The sequence below is a fragment of the Rattus rattus genome, chromosome 6 (genome assembly GCF_011064425.1).
Source record: "Rattus rattus isolate New Zealand chromosome 6, Rrattus_CSIRO_v1, whole genome shotgun sequence".
Classification (NCBI taxonomy): domain Eukaryota; kingdom Metazoa; phylum Chordata; class Mammalia; order Rodentia; family Muridae; genus Rattus; species Rattus rattus.
Genome location: NC_046159.1, coordinates 30473694 through 30490804, shown reverse-complemented (window position 1 = coordinate 30490804; position 17111 = coordinate 30473694). Strand labels below are relative to the sequence as shown.

Below are 17111 nucleotides of genomic sequence, written 5' to 3'. Positions count from 1 at the left end.
TATATACACGCATTGCCCCCAACTCACATACTTCTGTATATACATGCACATACAGAATATCAATTACATCTTAAAAAAAGATATACTTATTTACTATGTATATAGCGTTCTGCTCACATGTATTCCTGCTCACCAGATCTCACTATAGATGGTTGTGAGCCACCATGTGGTTTCTGGGAATTGAACTCAGGACCTCTGCCCTCTGAGCCACAATTTTTTTTTTAAATTAAAAGAATTCCATGGTAATCTTGTTTTTCTTTTGTGGATAGTGTTTTTAATTTGAAGAGGTGTAGACTGAGGTGTGCAGGTGTTTTGTGACTGTGCCCAACACATAGTATAATCCGCCCCTTGTGGGAGGATGACTTCATACGGGAGAATGTCTTGCTTGAGTGTGAAGTATATGCGTTGGTGATACTTTCTATACGTTCCCACCATTTGTCCTTTTAGGACAATCTTTTTGGGAGTGCAGCAGCTAAGAAGCAGACTTCATCTCTGCCACCTCAGAGTCAAGAGAAAGCAAAACCTTCAGAGCGGCCCCCAAAGAAAGCATCTGCCTTGTTCAGCAGTGACGAGGAGGTAGGTTAAGGTTTGCTCACACACGAGGGCCTATGGCAATGAAGACAGAGTTAGAGCCGTTCTAAATGTGCTCGCTTTGTTCACCACTCACTGGGGCTCAGTCAGGGAAAGATGGGGTGACACCGTATCTTTTAAAGAAAAGTGTTTAAGTAATGTGTTAAACATTAATATGTTCAAAATGGAGTTAATGTGGCTTCCACCACAGGTTCATGGCTGAAGCTCTGTATCAAAAGATAGCAAGGAAAAAGCATTTACATCTAAGGTACATTTGGGGTGATAAGGAAACTGGGTATGTTCTGCTTAGTAAAACAAAGAACGAAGAGTTTGGAAGAAGTGTGTCAGACTGGAGAGTGGTCTGTAACGGGAAGCTGAAGGGGTTTAGCAAACTCGGCTCGTGCAGGCTTTGCTCTGTGTCGTCAGCAGTGGGGCCACCTCTCCTGTAGGTATAGAGAGGACATCATTGGTCTTCATCTACAGTAGAGGACCATGGAATCCTCTTTTGTTTTAGTATTAGGGAGAAGGCAAGGTCAGAGAGACTTGATGCCTCTGCTTTCCTCATGGCCAAGGGGTCATACTTTGAGGGCCGTGTGTTCAGGGCCCCATGCACTGTGTCTTCTTAAGGACTGCTTTGTGTCATTAAGCTACAGTGCAGTGGACACACTGGCAGTGGTCTACGTAAATTCAACTCCTTTTCTATAAGGCAGTGAACATGTGATTTGGATAGAGATCAGCAAAGTCAATAGTAGCTTAATTATTATTCAGATTTAGCTGAGCAGAAGACCATAAATCCAAATGAGATTTAGATTTCATTTTTTTTTAAGATTTATTTATTTATCATATATAAATACACTGCAGCTGTCTTCAGAAACCAGAAGAGGGCATCGGATTGCATTACAGATGGTCGTGAGCCACCATGTGGTTGCTGGGATTTGAACTCAGGACCTCTGGAAGAGCAGTCAGTGCTCTTAACCACTGAGCCATCTCTCCAGCCCCTTAGATTTCATTTTATCTTAGAAGACTGAGAAGCAATCAACATAATAAAATTTAGTGCCCTGACATTTAAAAGGTCTTCCTGGCACTAGGAATGTAACTTAGTGTTCAGTGCATGTCCAGCAAGAGCAAGACCCTGATTCTGTGTCCAACATAGGAGAGAATAATACAATAATAAAAACAAAACCTCTTTTTTTTTTTTTTTTTTTTTTTTTTTTTTTTCCCGAGCTGGGGACCAAACCCAGGGCCTTTAGCTAGGCAAGCGCTCTACCACTGAGCTAAATCCCCAACCCCAAACAAAACCTCTTAAAAGAGTTGGGTTGCAGCCCAGTCGTTAAAGTGCTTGCCTAGTGTCTTTAATGTAGAGTCTCTGTTGTTATAATCAAATACCATGACCAAAAGCAATTTGGAAAGGAAAGGGCGCATTTCAGCTCACAGTTACTATGCCACAGTCTATCAGAGCAGGAACTCACAGTAGGAACCTGGAGGCAGGAACTGAGGCAGATGCTAGGGCGGGTACAGCATATTAGCTCGCTCCTCATGGCTCACTTAGCCTGCTTTCTCGTAACACCCAGCCGAGAGAGCACCGCCCACAGTGGGCTGAGCCCTCCTATGCCGATTTTTAATCAGGAAGATGCCCACAGGTTTTCCCCTAGGCCAACCTTGGGAACATTTTCTCAACTGAGGATCCTTTTTCAAAAACGACTCTTACTTGTGTCAAGTTGACAGAAAGCAAGCCAACAACCCTAGTGTTTAGAAAGCCTGGGGTGTGTGTGTGTGTTGGGGGGCAATGTATGTTGAGTGGAGGGGGCCTTGTCCATGTTGTTTGTGGTTTGACAAGGCAAATGGGTGCTCTTGGAATCCACCTAGATCTGCTTCCCAATGCAGGGGATACTGGCATGTGTGGCTGTACCTGGATCTTTTAAACCTGAGATCTGGAGATTTTAACTCAGTCCCTCATGCTTATGTAGCAAGTCTTTTTTTCCTTCGTATCCACTTTGTTGACACTGCCCTGTGGATTTTTAATGCATGGTTTGTGTCTTAAGGACCAGTGGAGTGTTGCTGATTCACAGACCAAGTTAGCCTCTGAGAGTAAGTCCAAAGGAGAGAGGTGGGACTCGGGGACCAACCAAGGCCAAGAAGCGAAGGCTGTGAAAAAGACCAATCTCTTTGAGGATGATGATGATGATGATGAAGTCGATCTCTTTGCTATTGCGAAGGACAGGTGAGATGTGTACAGTTGCAGGCAAAGGTTTTGTGTGTGAGACAGAATGTCTGTTGCAATAGTTAATACCTCATCGTCATGCGCACACAGATGGGGCTGCTCTTGCTTCTCTGTGCGAAGGCTTTGGGGACGTTACCTTATTTTTATTTCTGACATTTTCTTAACTTTGAAACAGTTTTTTCCTCTAAGGGGTTTAAGAATGATATTTTTTTTATGTATCCCCTCCCCGTTAGGTGTACCCTAAAAAATGTTACTTAAAAGTTTGTTACTTTGATAGAAATCCTGAAAATGTTGGAAAACATGATATTAGGAGTAAGCTCCCAGCAGGTACTGACCATGCCTTCTGGTCTAGGTGACTATGCTGAAGCTGGTGCTTGTGGAGGGTGACATGGGGATAGCTGTGCAGTCACAGTAACTCCCACATTTAACCCCTTTCCTCTGGAGAGTTGTCAGTTGTGAATGATTACATCGAAGCTCAGTTGAACGGTGGTAGAATCAACAGGCAGTCTGTTAAATGTAGAAGTCCTGTGCAGTAGGTGGTGGTCTTCACAGATAGATTCAGATTCAGAGTACCTCAGGTTTCTCTAAGGAGTGACATCTCCTCAGACTTTCATGTTGCTGCTTTTAGGCTCCCAAGACTTGACACCTGGTGTATCTGTGGCCTCTGATCCAGAATAGGGAATGTCTGAAATTCTAATACTGTTTTAAATTCCAGCTCTACACGTCCTCTCTGAATAACTTTGGGAGAGTCCCCTCACTTTTCCAGGCCTCGGATTTTTCATCTCTTATAAGCTCGTTGAGATAATCATGCAGTAGCTGGTCATGGGCAGCATCATCCTGGTTCAGGGAAATCTGTCACTCTTATTTTTATTGTTCTTTCCTGGGATAATCTTCTTTCCTTTGACCAGCTTCTGTCAAGAGTCAGTGTAAGTCCTCTCTTGTGAGAGCCTACTATAATCTAGACATGAGGAAGAGGACAACTTGGGACTTAGAACTCAGCCATGTCTCTGCTTTCCCTGACCCCTGGTAGCTATTCTGTAGTTGAGCCCTACCACACACATTGTCAGGAACCTGATGACCTGAAACTCGTCCTATTTGTAGGGCTTGGTGCCAGCCACACGGTTCCTGGCTTTCAGTAATGCTTTCTGCATTACTATAAAATGTTGTGTATAGAAAGTAAGTCACAGATTTGAACAGATTTCTAAAAGGTTTTTTGCAAAGAAGTGGATAATATCAAGTGCTGTGGTCACTTTGGAAAATGGTTTTGGTATTTCTTCTGAATGTTAAGCCTGAGTTACCATGTGATCCAATAATTTAACTCTTTGATATACAACTAAGACAACACTTGTGTAAGAATGTCTACTGTAGTATTAATCTATAAATACCCAGAAAACAACATGAGTGCCTATGGGATGATGAATAGAGAAATAAGAAGTTGTGGAACCAACCACACAGTGAGCTATTATTCAGCAACAATAAGGGATAAAGTGCTGATATATAGTAGGGCATGAAGTAGCCTAGAAAATATATTAACTGAAGAAATCAGCCACATATGACCATAGATCAAATGATTCTATTTATAGGAAATGTGCAGAACTGATCAGTCCAGAGAGGAAGTAGGGTGGTTCAGGAGAGAAGGGAATGGGGAGTTGATTGTTAATGGGCATGGGTTTCTTGTTAGACTGTGGTAATAGTGTTCAGCTTTCAAAATGCTAAAGATTCTTGAAATGAGAATTTTAAAGGTGGTAATTTTATTATGTAAATTACACCCAATAAAGCTACTCTGAATCAAAGAAGTAGGAGTGGGAACGAGGGTTACAGTGCAAAAGCTGACTCTGACTCTGGTGTCTCTCAGCTGCCTTCCTGGGCATGTTGAAAGTAGGCATAGCTGCTCTTAGTGCATTTTCTGTTGGAGAAGATAATGGTGGAGAATTCTATGTTTGTGACTGCAGGAGTCCAGTATGCCTTTCAGATCAATGAGCAGCTGCAGCTTGTGGAAAATGACTGACAGGGCTCCATGAGCAGGTCTCTGGGCTTCTCTGCATTAGAGTGATAGGCAGAGGCTTCCACCTTGTATGACCAGATTCTGTCTATCTGAAGGTTTTTCTTTTTCTTTTTCTTCAATATATAAGTCTTTTATTGTCCCCAAAGAGCCCAAATTGTACGTGTGATCAGAATCTTGTTTCTGGCGCTAGGAAACGGAGGTCTCATTTGTGAGGCTCCTGAACGGTTCCCTTCTCGGACACACAGGTGCCATCCAAACACTTCCTGATATCCTTGTTCTTAATCGTTGTGGCTCGCTGAATCAGAGCTGCTGAGTTTGAGACAAGTTCAATATCATTTCCTTCAAGGATGAATTCATCCTTCTGGGCTTGAGAGACAGAACAAGCAATACCTGGCCTCATCTGAACCCTCCAAAAGTATTTTTCACCCAAGGAATTTCGGATTTCAACCAAAGACCCATTCTCCTGAATAACGGCGTTGATAGGGAAGTGAGCATCCACAGACCTCATCTTGTAATGGAAGCCCAGTGTTGTTGTTGTAAAAATATAAAAATAATTAGGAGTATAGTTGTCTTTTACCCCGCTAGGTCTGGCACCGTGGTGCCCCAAGATATCTCCTAGATATCTTGGTAGAAACACATCCCAGCCGCACACTTTCCTACACTCAAACCCTCACATAAAAGAACACACAACACAATAATCTTTGACCCAATTGGTAAGATATAATTGCCCACTTAAACATACAAAGCCCGGTACCATCCATCCCTTGAGAACATTAATAACAACTTGTAAATACACAGAGCAGAATATTAACATCACCTGCCATCTTGTCCTGCCACGGCTTCTCCCCTCTCTCTGTCCCTCTTCCTAGTCTCCTCCTCTTCCTTCAAACTTCTCTCCCGCCCATCCTTCCTTCTCCTCCAATGACAGGCCTCCTTCTATCCTGTACCTGCCTCACCTGTGACATCATCCTACACAGTGTCACACCCTGGATCATGTTCTGAACATGACTGCAGACGGTTCTGACAGTGGCCAGTTCTTTCTGTTACCCCACCACTTGTCAACACGGAGCCTTTTCTTTTCCTTTCCAAGAAGAGTCAGCTCTACATTGATGTGATTGAAGTCCCTCCACAGAGTTCCCCTGGGGCCCTTCACAATGGCTGTGCGCCCCTTCAGAGTGATGTCGACATTTTCTGGAATGTCGACAGTCTGATTGCTGAAAATGGTCTTCATTCTCGCAGTAGATGGGGCAAAGAGAGCCAAAGGTTTTTCAAATCACCAGTTTGCATTATACAAAGTCAACCAATGGTAGGCGTAGTCACTGTGGATGTGGCTAAAAAAGGAGTGTTTTTGCTTTTAAATTGTATTTTCCTGAATTTGATCTTCCATTCCATAGCCAAAAGAAGACTCAGAGAACCTCACTTCTGTTTGAAGACGACGCTGAGAGCGGAAGCTCTCTGTTCAGCCTTCCTCCTACATCTGTTCCTCCTGCAGCAACGGTATTCATATTTCTAGACTCAGAAAGTACCTTTACGATTGTGCTAGGTGTGTAGAGATGCTACGTTGAACATAAATGAGGACTCATTTTCATATTTCTAGACTCGGAAAGTACCTTTACGATTGTGCTAGGTGTGTAGAGATGCTACGTTGAACATAAATGATTACGTGTGTAGAGATGCTACGTTGAACATAAATGATTACGTGTGTAGAGATGCTACGTTGAACATAAATGAGGACTCATTTTGGCTCCTGGTTCTGAGGGGTCAGTGTTTAGTCCTTGGTTCTGTTGCTTCTGGACCTGTATCAGGACAGGACTTCATAGTAATGGAGGCTACTCAGTTCATGGTGGACAGGAGGCAGCTAGAGGAACAGGGTATGGGAAAGCAAGACACGGCTCCTGAGGACACATCCTCAGTGGTAATCCTCCAGCAATGTCCTATGTCCTAAAGTTGCCAGAACCTCCTCAAGTAGCACCACTAGCTGGTATCATGCCGTCCGTATCTGAGCCTCTGGGGACACTTCATCTTTAAATGCTAACAGTCTAAGGAGTTCTACATTTGTTTTTCTGTAATCCCTTGTTGTCAATCTGCATTCTTAGTGAACTCCTGTTTGCTTTGATTTCAAGTTGAATAATTTTGGCATTTTAAGGACCTCTTCTTGATGATGACTAAAAGTCCTCCTACCCCAGTTTTCATTTGTAACATTTTCAATTACAGTTAATATTGTCCTTTCATAGTTTCCCACATCAGCCTTCCTGACTTGGTTAGGCATTGCTGCCTCATAGCTTGTAGGTGGTGGGGAACTCCAAGTTGGTTACATAACCTGTTTCCCTCTCTCTAAACTGCCTGCCCTTCCAAAGAAGGAATTGACAAACTAAGCTGAAGTTCTTACAAACCGGAGCAAAACTACTTTGTGTGAAATACTGTGCCTGGGTAGAGTATTTGGTGTTTTTAGATAAGGAATACATTAAAGACCAGTTGAGGAGGAAATACTATGTTTATTCAGAGAAGCAATGATACTGAACAGAGCAGAAAAACCTTGGGCGACATTTGCATCTGGGCCTCGCTGTGATGAAGATAGCCTTCAAACACAGGAACCAGGGTGTGGGACTGTGAGAGCTGACATCACATTAAGCAAGCGAAGAGGTGCTGCAGGGGAGAAGGGCACAGTGGGTTGATTCATTGCTGTACCGTAGTGCAGAGAGCAGAGATTTGGAGAAGCAACTACTGAGTGTTGTCTCACAGGTGAAGGGCAAGAGGAGACAAACCACTTATTGTTCTGGTGGCAGTAACAAGTTGTGAAGTGCGATGATCACAAGTCTGGAGGAATTCTTTCTGTTCTGCCTTCCCTTCTGAGGTCACTGTTACATCCTATCTGTCCTTCTGCTATTCTTAGCTTATTCCTGAAAGGACTGGTTTGGGCTGGATTTGTACATTACCATACTGTTTAGGTATAATATTTTTAGTCATTGTGGATGCCATCTTCTCTTCTTTTGGTAGAAAAAAGAGAGCATCCCCAAGGTGCCGTTGTTGTTTAGTGATGAAGAGGACAGTGAGGTACCATCTGGTGTGAAACCTGTGGATCTGAAGGCTGAGAATGCCGCGGCGTCCCCAGAGGTGGGGAGTGCTGATGTGGCCAACGTGGCGCAAAAGGTAAGCTGCATCTTTGGTTTTCCATTTGTGATACATATGTAACACTTTCCCAAATTTTCCAACAGTGAGAATGCTTTTATAGAAGTGAATGTTTTTGTAGAAAGGCCTTAGAAAATAGAGTGTGGTAAGAAAATAGGCTGTGTTCATGCTGTTCAGGGGCCTCCTTTAGATTCACCGTACACGGTGAGATGAAATTCTCCTGGTACTTCACTGGCATGCTGGGTCGTGTGCCGTCTGGGTCGCAGTGCGTCGGGTCGCAGTGGTGCCTGTCTGCAGAGTGCATTTCCTCATCTCATTGCCATGGTGACTTGCTCTGTGTATTTTCATTTCCTTTCTCTGCAGCTCCTGTTTTTCTTGTTCTGCAGCCCTCACTTCTGAGTTAGAAGTCACATTCATGAAGTTAGGTTGCCATTCTTTTACTTCTGGTTAAAAAGCTGACTAAATCGGAGCCAAATGAAATAGGTTTTTCTCCTGAACATTAACTCTGCTCTGAAGGTTTTTGGTCTCTCTGGAGGCCTTCAGCTAACGCTGCTGGTTGTGACAGGCGACTCATGTCAGCAGTTGCTTTCTGTCTGTGCAGTGACGCTTGTTTTCCTAGCTCTCCATACTCTGAGGGTCCAGCTCAGGTTTAGTCCTCTTAGGGCCTGTGTGAAGAACGTTTCATTTACGTTTCTCACAGTGGCTCCTTATGGCCAGAGTGAGACTCCTGTGTGCCTGAGTCACTCTGATATTTTCCTCCTAATGGCTGCATCTGGACCTGAATCACTCTCACGGCCACACTGCCCTGTCCCTCAGTCAGGTGCGAACTCCTGAGGATCACGTTTGTTTGATTCCTTTTTCAGTCGTAAGCACTGGCATGTTGCATTTCACATAAGCAGGTCTTTCGTTTTATGTACCTAATGAAACATGCTTTCCCACTTGGAAGCTCCAGTTAATGGTGTGGTGAATTGGAAATCATTTTTCTTTCTTAGTGATGGATATAACAGTAATTGTTTGTCCAGTAGTATCTTGCCAGAATTTCGATACTATTGAATGGATTAATCTTGCACTGTTAGTATTATGTTAGAAATTATATGTGCACAAACAGTGGAAGGCTACAGTTTTGAGTGTGAGTTTGCTGGTTAAATTTCCCTCTGGGACTTACATATTAAAACTTGGAATTAGGTGATCCTTTTCTAATGATTGACACTGACCTAATTTAGAATTTCTTTTTAGTAAATAAGCAATTCGTGTACATCAGGGTTACAACTACCCGATCATTGTAGAAGGAAGAGAGGGGCCTCTGGCTCAACATGGTTGGAAAAATGATCTTTAACTGTGGATTGTCTGTACAGGCTTCTTGATGACAGTAGTGCTTTGTCACATGGTAGTCTGTGTTGTGACAAACTGTGTCACATTGTGTCCGGTGAGCAAGGCAGTTACTGATTTATTGTCAAGCTCGTGAAGGCCCATGATAGGATTTTAATTTCTAGTTACTAATTTTTTCCTTACTTCTGTTTGTAGGAAGGACTTTTACCCACATCTGATCAGGAGGCAGGCGGGCCTTCTGATATATTTTCTTCTTCATCTCCACTGGACAAAGGAGCCAAGGGTAGGACCAAAACTGTCCTTAGTTTGTTTGATGAGGACGAGGACAAAGTAGAAGATGACAGCAACACCTGTGTGCCACAAGGTGGACTGGAAAAGGTGAGCAAAGAGCAATGCATGTGCAAGCGTGTAGATGACGGGCAAGCGTGTAGATGAGGAAGGACTCCCTGTCAAGCAGGCATGCTGGTGCTGGCCCGAGGTGCTGAGAAATGTTGGCTTTCAGTGTAAGTATAAATAATTCTCTCCAGTCAGATGATTGGGAATAAATCAGTAGCTTGCCTTGCAGTCTCGCTTGGTTCTTCTGAGATGTACACTCTTTGCCGCTCCTGAGGAACTTGTCTGTTTATGAGAGCGCGCAGTTGGAAGGGGGAGTTGGCAAACGTGTATATTTCTGTCATGCGGGCATTCAGGTTAGAAACACTAGTGGTAGAAGGGCCTTTTACATTTAGCAGGTATCAGCAAGCCTTCCTCTGAGGGGCTGTATGAAAACTGTTAGGTTTGCAGGTCATATGGGTTTTCTTGTAGCTGCTCACCTGCAGTTGGTCTTGGATCTCTGTGATGGTCTCTGCTGCATAAAGAAGCTTCCTTGAGGAGAGGTGAGAGCTACACCTGTCTGTAGACACAACGATAATATTGAGAATACGGACATTGTATTAGTTAGGAAAATGTCAGTAGTAGGTTTTCTCTTAGGATCTGTTGTTTCTCTAGCCACAGGTATTGAGCTGGGGTTAAAGTACTAGGCATGCATTTCCTCATAATTGGCCTTCAGTCCAATTACACAGCTTTTAGTTACAGCCAGAGTGAAAGGGCTGCTAGTGCACCAATTGGAGGTCTTGCCGAGCCGTCATTGTGTTTGTAGGCTTTCCAGCTAGGTAGGATTATTGATCTTCTCCCTTGACAGCTTGCATAGCACCTTTCAGTAGTGCGAGAGGTAGTCATTAGGGAAGGAGTTCAGCTCAGTTCTAGCTCAGCTGCTCTAAGGAGTATGTGGTCAGTATATGGTGGCCCAGCAACAGGGTCCTTTTCACCCTCAAGTTCTTGGAGACAATCAAGGATGATGGCATAACCTACATGTTGGGGTGTCTCTTGAAACCCCCCTCTCCAGCCACCAGTGTGAAGGGATGTTTCTTATGCTTGGAACCTAGGCTTTTGCTAGATAATTCTTGGCTTTTGCAAGGAACATATTTCACCACACTCATATAACTCCCATTTACATTAGATATTTAGACATCTACAAATATGTATTTTTAGTAACCTTATAAAATTCCGTACTTGCCTATGGCTTTTCAAGCATCTTTAGCATTGTCCACTTAGCTTCTACATTCCTCATGCTCCCTCTGTATTTTCCTTACGACTTTGGAAATTTCGTCTTACCCAAGTCAGAATGGTTAGGATCAAGCAAACAACAACAACAAACGTAGAACAGAATGGGAAAGTGGAGCCCTCATCAATGTTGCTGGGATTGCACATTGGTGCAGCTACTCTGGAAGTGAGTGAGGAGAATTTCCAAAACACTGGAAGTAGATCTCTCATAGGCTTTAGCTACAGCGTTCCCCCGCATGCGTGTCCAAGGATTTGACTTTCTACCCACTGATGCTGCTCAGCCGTAGTCACTGCTGTGCCATTCAGTAGCCAAAAAATGGAGACAGCCTAAGTGTCCTTCAGCTCATTACTGACTCGTGAAAATGTGGTACGTGTATACAACGGAATACCATTCAGTTGTAACAGAAAATAAAACCATGAAGTTCAAATGATGTGGATGGAACTGGTCAGTAGCATACTGAGTCAGGTAACCCAGATCTGGAAAGGCAAACACTGCATACTCCAGTAGATGTCACTGAGGCAAATAGTAGATTTGCTCTGTGAGGCTGATATTGTTTTGAACCCAAAGCAAACTGATACATCTTTTTAAAAATTTTATTGTATGTGTATAAATATTTTGCTTACATTTATGTCTGTGTATCACATGGGTGCCCAGTGCACAGAAGCCAGAAGAGGGCATTAGATCATTTGGGACTAGAGGTATAGATAGTTGTAAGTCAACATGTGGGTGCTGGGAATCAAACCTGTGTCCTCTGGAAGAGTCGCCAATGCTCTTAACCACTCTAACCTGAAGACCAGATATGTGTCAAACTACAGACTAGTATTTTCTGAAAGTAGGTGATAAAATGCTTAAGTAGTCCTAGTTTAGCTAATTTAGGAAAGTAAGAGTATAATACAGTAGTAGTGGGCTTTCTCCTGAGAATACAACTACCCAGTTGACCTTGAAAATCAGTCTGTGATATATTAATATAGTGCAGGATGGAAAGCACATTGTCACCTTGATAGATACAGAAAGGATATTTGAAAAAGTTCAAGTCACTTTGTAGTTTAAAAGCCATGCAAATCAGTCATCACATTAGATGTAGACGGAAGTATCCTCAGTTTGGTCAGAGGATCTGTAAAACCCATAGGTGACATGCTTAAGGCTGACTATAAAAGGCTTCCCCCTTGAGATTATGTGTGAGATAAGACCCCTCCCTCCCTCTTGCCAGTCCCTCTAGCCTTGTACGGGAGACTCTATGTCATGTGTCCATGTCAGAAGCTAGTTCTGTTAGGGAATAAGGAACTTCAAAACTACAGAATATCTAAGCAACTCTGCAGGAGATAAAATCAGTATATTAATATAGCTTTATATAATCTTATCTGAAAATGAAAGTAAGAAATCCCATTTACAGCATCAACAAAATTTAAAATACTTAGGAATTCTCATTGAAAGCATTGCAAGACTTATACATGCAAAGGTGTAGACTATGGGCCATCGAGAGGACTTACTGAGAACAGGTGCTTGTAGCACAAGTCTGAGGACCTGAGTTCTATCCTCAGAATACATGAAAATGGAAGGAGAGAACTGACGGTTCCCTTCATGTGCTGGCCATCCTGTCCATCTTGCCTAGTTGTGGCTCTAGTTCAGTGAGAGACCCTGATAAGGTGGAGAGTGATAAAGACAACTGATCATGGTCTTGGTTTCACCCACACGTGAGCTTGTGAAGCTCACACTAGGCAAGTGAGAAGAGAAAGCCGATTAATAGGTGCTTGGGGCTGAGAGGAGAGGGCGGACAGCTAAAGTACATGACCATTGATTGTTGGGCATTTTTTGAGGGTTGAGTGAGATACAAGGGTAGATTTTTAGATTGTCATGGTTGGTTTCATAACTGAGTATGCTGAAAAACAATGTTTTATTATAACTAATTAAAAAAAAACCTAGGTTGTAAGCCCTGAAGATTGCCAAGTACTGGGGCTATAGATTGTACTGCCACACCCAGGTTTGTTACATGGGTGATGGCGTGGCGGGGCTTAGGTCCTTCTACCTGTGCAGTAAACACTTTGCCCACTGAGCCATCTCCCTAGCCCTCCTCCTTTTTATATCAAACAAATTGTTCATGGCGATTTTTACATTGTTCTTCCTGAATGAAACGAAGAACTCAGTGTGGTTTGGTTTTACCCTCACCTCGCCCCAGAATGCTGCTGCTGCTTCTTCAGTCCTTGTGGAGCTGATGGGAAAGGATTGGGTTTCATTTTTGGTGGCTGTGAGTAGGGTGACGGTAATAACAAACCCAGATGCTGTGTGCAGGTTGAAAGATTATGCATATGCTATCTGAGTTTACAAATTTACTCACCACTACTTTTGATAATTCATCTACCATCACTATTTTGGGAAGCTGTATAATATTCCGTTGTGTGAATCTCTTTTTCCTGCTTTTGGCACATAGGCTGTGGTCAGACTTTTACCAGGGGACATCTTTGTTGTATCCATTTTTGATCTTGTCTTTTGCTCAGGGTGTCAAAACTGACCGCCGCCCTAAGAGCACAGGAGTCTTTCAGGATGAAGAGCTGCTTTTCAGCCACAAGCTGCAAAAGGACAACGACCCAGATGTTGATCTTTTCTCTGGTACCAAAAAAACCAGGGTTAGTTCCCACTGATTTCCCACTGTGTTAGAGCTGGTGCAGCTCACCAGCTGCGTGTGAGTTGACTGACTTTTGGATGTGTAATCTGAGTGTAATGTCTTTCAGTTGTCTGTGCCAAGTGGGGGGAGCCTCTTCGGTGATGACGACGATGATGATCTCTTCAGCACTGCCAAGACTCAGCCTGCACAGCCTGTGGTACCAGCCTTTTATTCTCAGGCTCAGGGAATATAGGGAGTTCAGTTTTACGAGAGGAAATTGTCAGAGAATTGTAAGGCTTACCAGTAAACAAATAATCGATCACATACAGAGCAGTATATATATAGAATGTGGCTCCCAGTTCATAATGCTCATTAATCCAGATTCTCTGGATTCTTTGATTTTTGAAGAGTTTATTGAAGGGCCTACTTTCTTATGCCTTTCAGATGCAAACCTTTTAAGTCTGAGAGTATTTTTCTGCTACCATACTAGGTATTGTATAATTTTATCCTTTTTATTGCAGACAGGATGCCTGTATAAGTTACATTCAAATTTTCCCTCAAAACCTTGTACTTGCCAGACCATCCTTCTGCCAGTGAGCTGCATCTCATCCCTAGAAACACCACAGTGTTTAGGACGTTATTTCTGAGATGCTACCTACGAGTTGCTTAGCCACCATTTTAGAATGGAGCCTAGGCTCCTCTGCTCATTTAAAGATACGTTATCAATTTCGGTATTTTTTCCTTTTGAAGGTACCAGAAAAAAAAGGAACACTGAGAAAAGACCACAAACCTCCTGAATCGACTGAAGGTAGCAAAGAGAAAAGCACATGGAAAGCAGAAACGGCCCAGGTTAGAACTGATCTCCATCAGGAGTCAGGCCAGCTCTGATTTGCATCCCTGAATAGACAATTCCATTGCATAGGCCTGGAGTTACTGAGAATTCTTAGTTAAGGAAGAAACAGCAACCAACACCCCTCTCTTTCACTGTATTCTTTTCTCCCCACGAGAAACCTGTTTGTATTTAATCATCACTGTGTTTAGACCAGATTCCAAGTTCAAGTTCCAATTTGATGTAAGATGGGCTAGAGCATTGCTTTTCATCAGCAGCTCCTTTTCTCCCCTAGACTTCCTTGGAGTAGAATTATATTCTGATTAATACAAATGGCATCTGATTTCTTGGTTTGTTCTAAGATAGTTGGTACGTGACTTCTGTTCTAGGAGTCCTCTCTGTGGGAAGTGGAGCTTCCACAAAGGAAGCCAGAGCCATTCCAGTTGTCTCTGGGAATTTCAGTGAGGCGTCCATGCTGTGCCTGGGAGATGAGGCACTGGTTAATCACCTAACTCATCTGGAGTCCAGATGCTTTTGTGTTTAGAACTCGAGTTGTGGGGGAACACATGCTTTTTGGTATTTGCCGTGTTGGGTAACTCATCAAGTTATGTTCTGACAAAGCTTTATTCTGCCTCACTGTCAGTGTCCCTTTAGTTTATGTCTCTGTTAAATGGCAGCAGCCTTCTGTCCTCCATGCGGGAGGAGACGCCAGTGAAGTAATGGTAGCTAGCAGGCCACTGAGAGGCTCCAGGGCAGAGTTGAGGAGCTGCAGAGAGGGACGGCTTGGCTGTCAGGTTCACTTACAGGTGTGAGTGTAACCAAGAGACACTTTGTTTCCTGCTTCCTCAATGGATTTTTAACTGAATTTAATTTCACACAGGATTCTTCAGGTCTCACTCCATTTAAAAGCAGAGAGCCATCCAGTCGCATTGGGAAAATACAAGTAATTATATTGGATCTGGAGCCTTCATTGCCTGCCTGTGGCACCTATAAAACTTGTGGATTTTCTGATTTTCCAGCTGCTGTCAAGCATTCTCCCATCTCTCCCCTGCCAGCACCACCCCCTCCACCCTTGCCTCCTTGTCGCTTCTCATGCGCTGCTCTTTAATGTCTTTTGATCCCAGTGATGGGCGCAAGTCTGTGCCCCACTGAGCCTGGGTCAGGTGATGTTTCTGCATTCATATCCTCTTGTATTCTACACTGTGTGCAGCATGATATCGTGTCACAGACACAGATACTGAGTGCCATTTTTCTTCTCTAGGCAAATTTAGCAATTAATCCAGCCACTTTGCTGCCCTCAGTGGCTCCGCAGATCCCCGGAGCAAAGCCTGCTTCGTCTGAACTAGCTTTTCCTTCATCTGAGCCTGCAAGGAGCCACATCCGGGAAGCTGTGCCCACTCTTCCTGGGAGGGAGGAGGCTGGTGTGAGTTTCGATCTTCCTGCCCAGGCAGACACCTTACACAGTGCAAACAAGGTGATCCAACTGTCTTGTTTTTCTTTTAACCAGACCAGCCTGGCTGCTGCTTTGTAGACCAGTGAGCATAGCCGCTGTGGTTCAGCTTACCTCCCTCTGAAGCTCATTTCCTCCCCTGTTCTGATTTTCCCACTGGCCATTAAATCCTTCAGTCACCAGCCCCCCAGTCCCTATTCCCATGTTATATATCCTGTTGCTGTCCGCTGGCCCTGGTGCTTCTCCCAGAATGCTCTAGAGCACCACTACACAGACCTCACTTCCACGGTTCCCTCCTTACTGTAGCTCCTCCCCTCTGGGAAGGAAAGCTGTTGCAAAGGTCCTCTGGGCTCTGAATGAACTATTTGATGTTTTCTCTCTCTGTTAGTGATCTTTCTTTTTCTCCCTTCTCTCTGAAGTCTTTACAGGTTTTCAAAGTAGGCAGCAGGACTCAGGTGACCTGTCCCTGGATGATAAATTAATTTTTACTGTTTTCAGATCCATTTTCTTTATATAATAAAAAAAAGCCTCATTTTTGTTAGCTTTCAAGCTTAAATTAGCTACTTCCTAAACTTGTGGGTTTTTTAAAAAAAGATTATCTTTTTTTATTCTTTGATGTATTGGGTTAGTTGTACCCCCTAACTCAGGTTCCCACCCTTACCACTCAGCCTCCTAAAATCTTTATTCTTTGAAGCAATCAAATATAAGTATATAGTCCAAAAATGTGATTTTATGTTTTAGAAAATATCAGGAATATTAAATGCTAGTTATTAAGAGAGTCCTTTTGAGGAGTGTTCACACACTCCACCCAGAATTTACACAGTTGAGTCTAACAGTTGGATTGGTGTTTGTTGCCTTGGAAGAAAGCATCACCATCAGGTGCCTGTCTATTGCCTAATCTCTCCTTGCTCCCAGATCCTGATAAGGGTTGGTGCTAGAAGCCCTCTCAGTTCTTCCTTTGTGAGGGGCCTGACTTTGAATTAAAGGCTGAGGAGGTGTCAGTTTGTGATGTGGTTTGAGTCAGAGAGCACCAGCACACCTGCTTGCTGAAGTTCCAGCAACACAGGGAACTGTTCTCAAAAGATTGTAAAACAGGAGTAGGAGGTGGTCAGTTTCCAACCCACAGGGATGCTCACTACTTCACTTCCAGGACATCTGCTGCCTTTTTATGGACTCCTCGGGCATTGCATGCACATGGTACAGGCAGAATACCAATACACATGAACTGAAATATATTCAAAAAGAAAGCTTAGAAATCAAAGAATGCTAAAGTGTTAGGAAGGATGCAGTCCTAGAGTAATGGGAACTTGTTAGTTCCTTTAGGAACATTAAACAACTCTTTCTTTCCTTCAGGTCAGTAGTTCTCAACCTGT

The 17111-nt window shown here is 43.4% G+C and overlaps 1 protein-coding gene and 1 pseudogene across 1 annotated transcript in view; one reads left to right on the top strand and one right to left on the bottom strand.

Moving 5' to 3' along the window:
* The window catches only part of Washc2c (WASH complex subunit 2C), a 53224-nt gene that overhangs the window by 32169 nt on the left and 3944 nt on the right, over window positions 1–17111 (top strand). Inside the window, exons 18-27 of the mRNA XM_032905856.1 lie at window positions 448–576; window positions 2613–2791; window positions 6191–6293; window positions 7794–7946; window positions 9450–9632; window positions 13353–13481; window positions 13587–13676; window positions 14210–14308; window positions 15169–15231; window positions 15550–15762. Of these exons, the coding sequence (XP_032761747.1) occupies window positions 448–576; window positions 2613–2791; window positions 6191–6293; window positions 7794–7946; window positions 9450–9632; window positions 13353–13481; window positions 13587–13676; window positions 14210–14308; window positions 15169–15231; window positions 15550–15762 (1341 nt within the window). The remainder of the gene's footprint in view (window positions 1–447; window positions 577–2612; window positions 2792–6190; window positions 6294–7793; window positions 7947–9449; window positions 9633–13352; window positions 13482–13586; window positions 13677–14209; window positions 14309–15168; window positions 15232–15549; window positions 15763–17111) is intronic.
* Window positions 4999–6046, bottom strand: LOC116903371 (annotated as a pseudogene).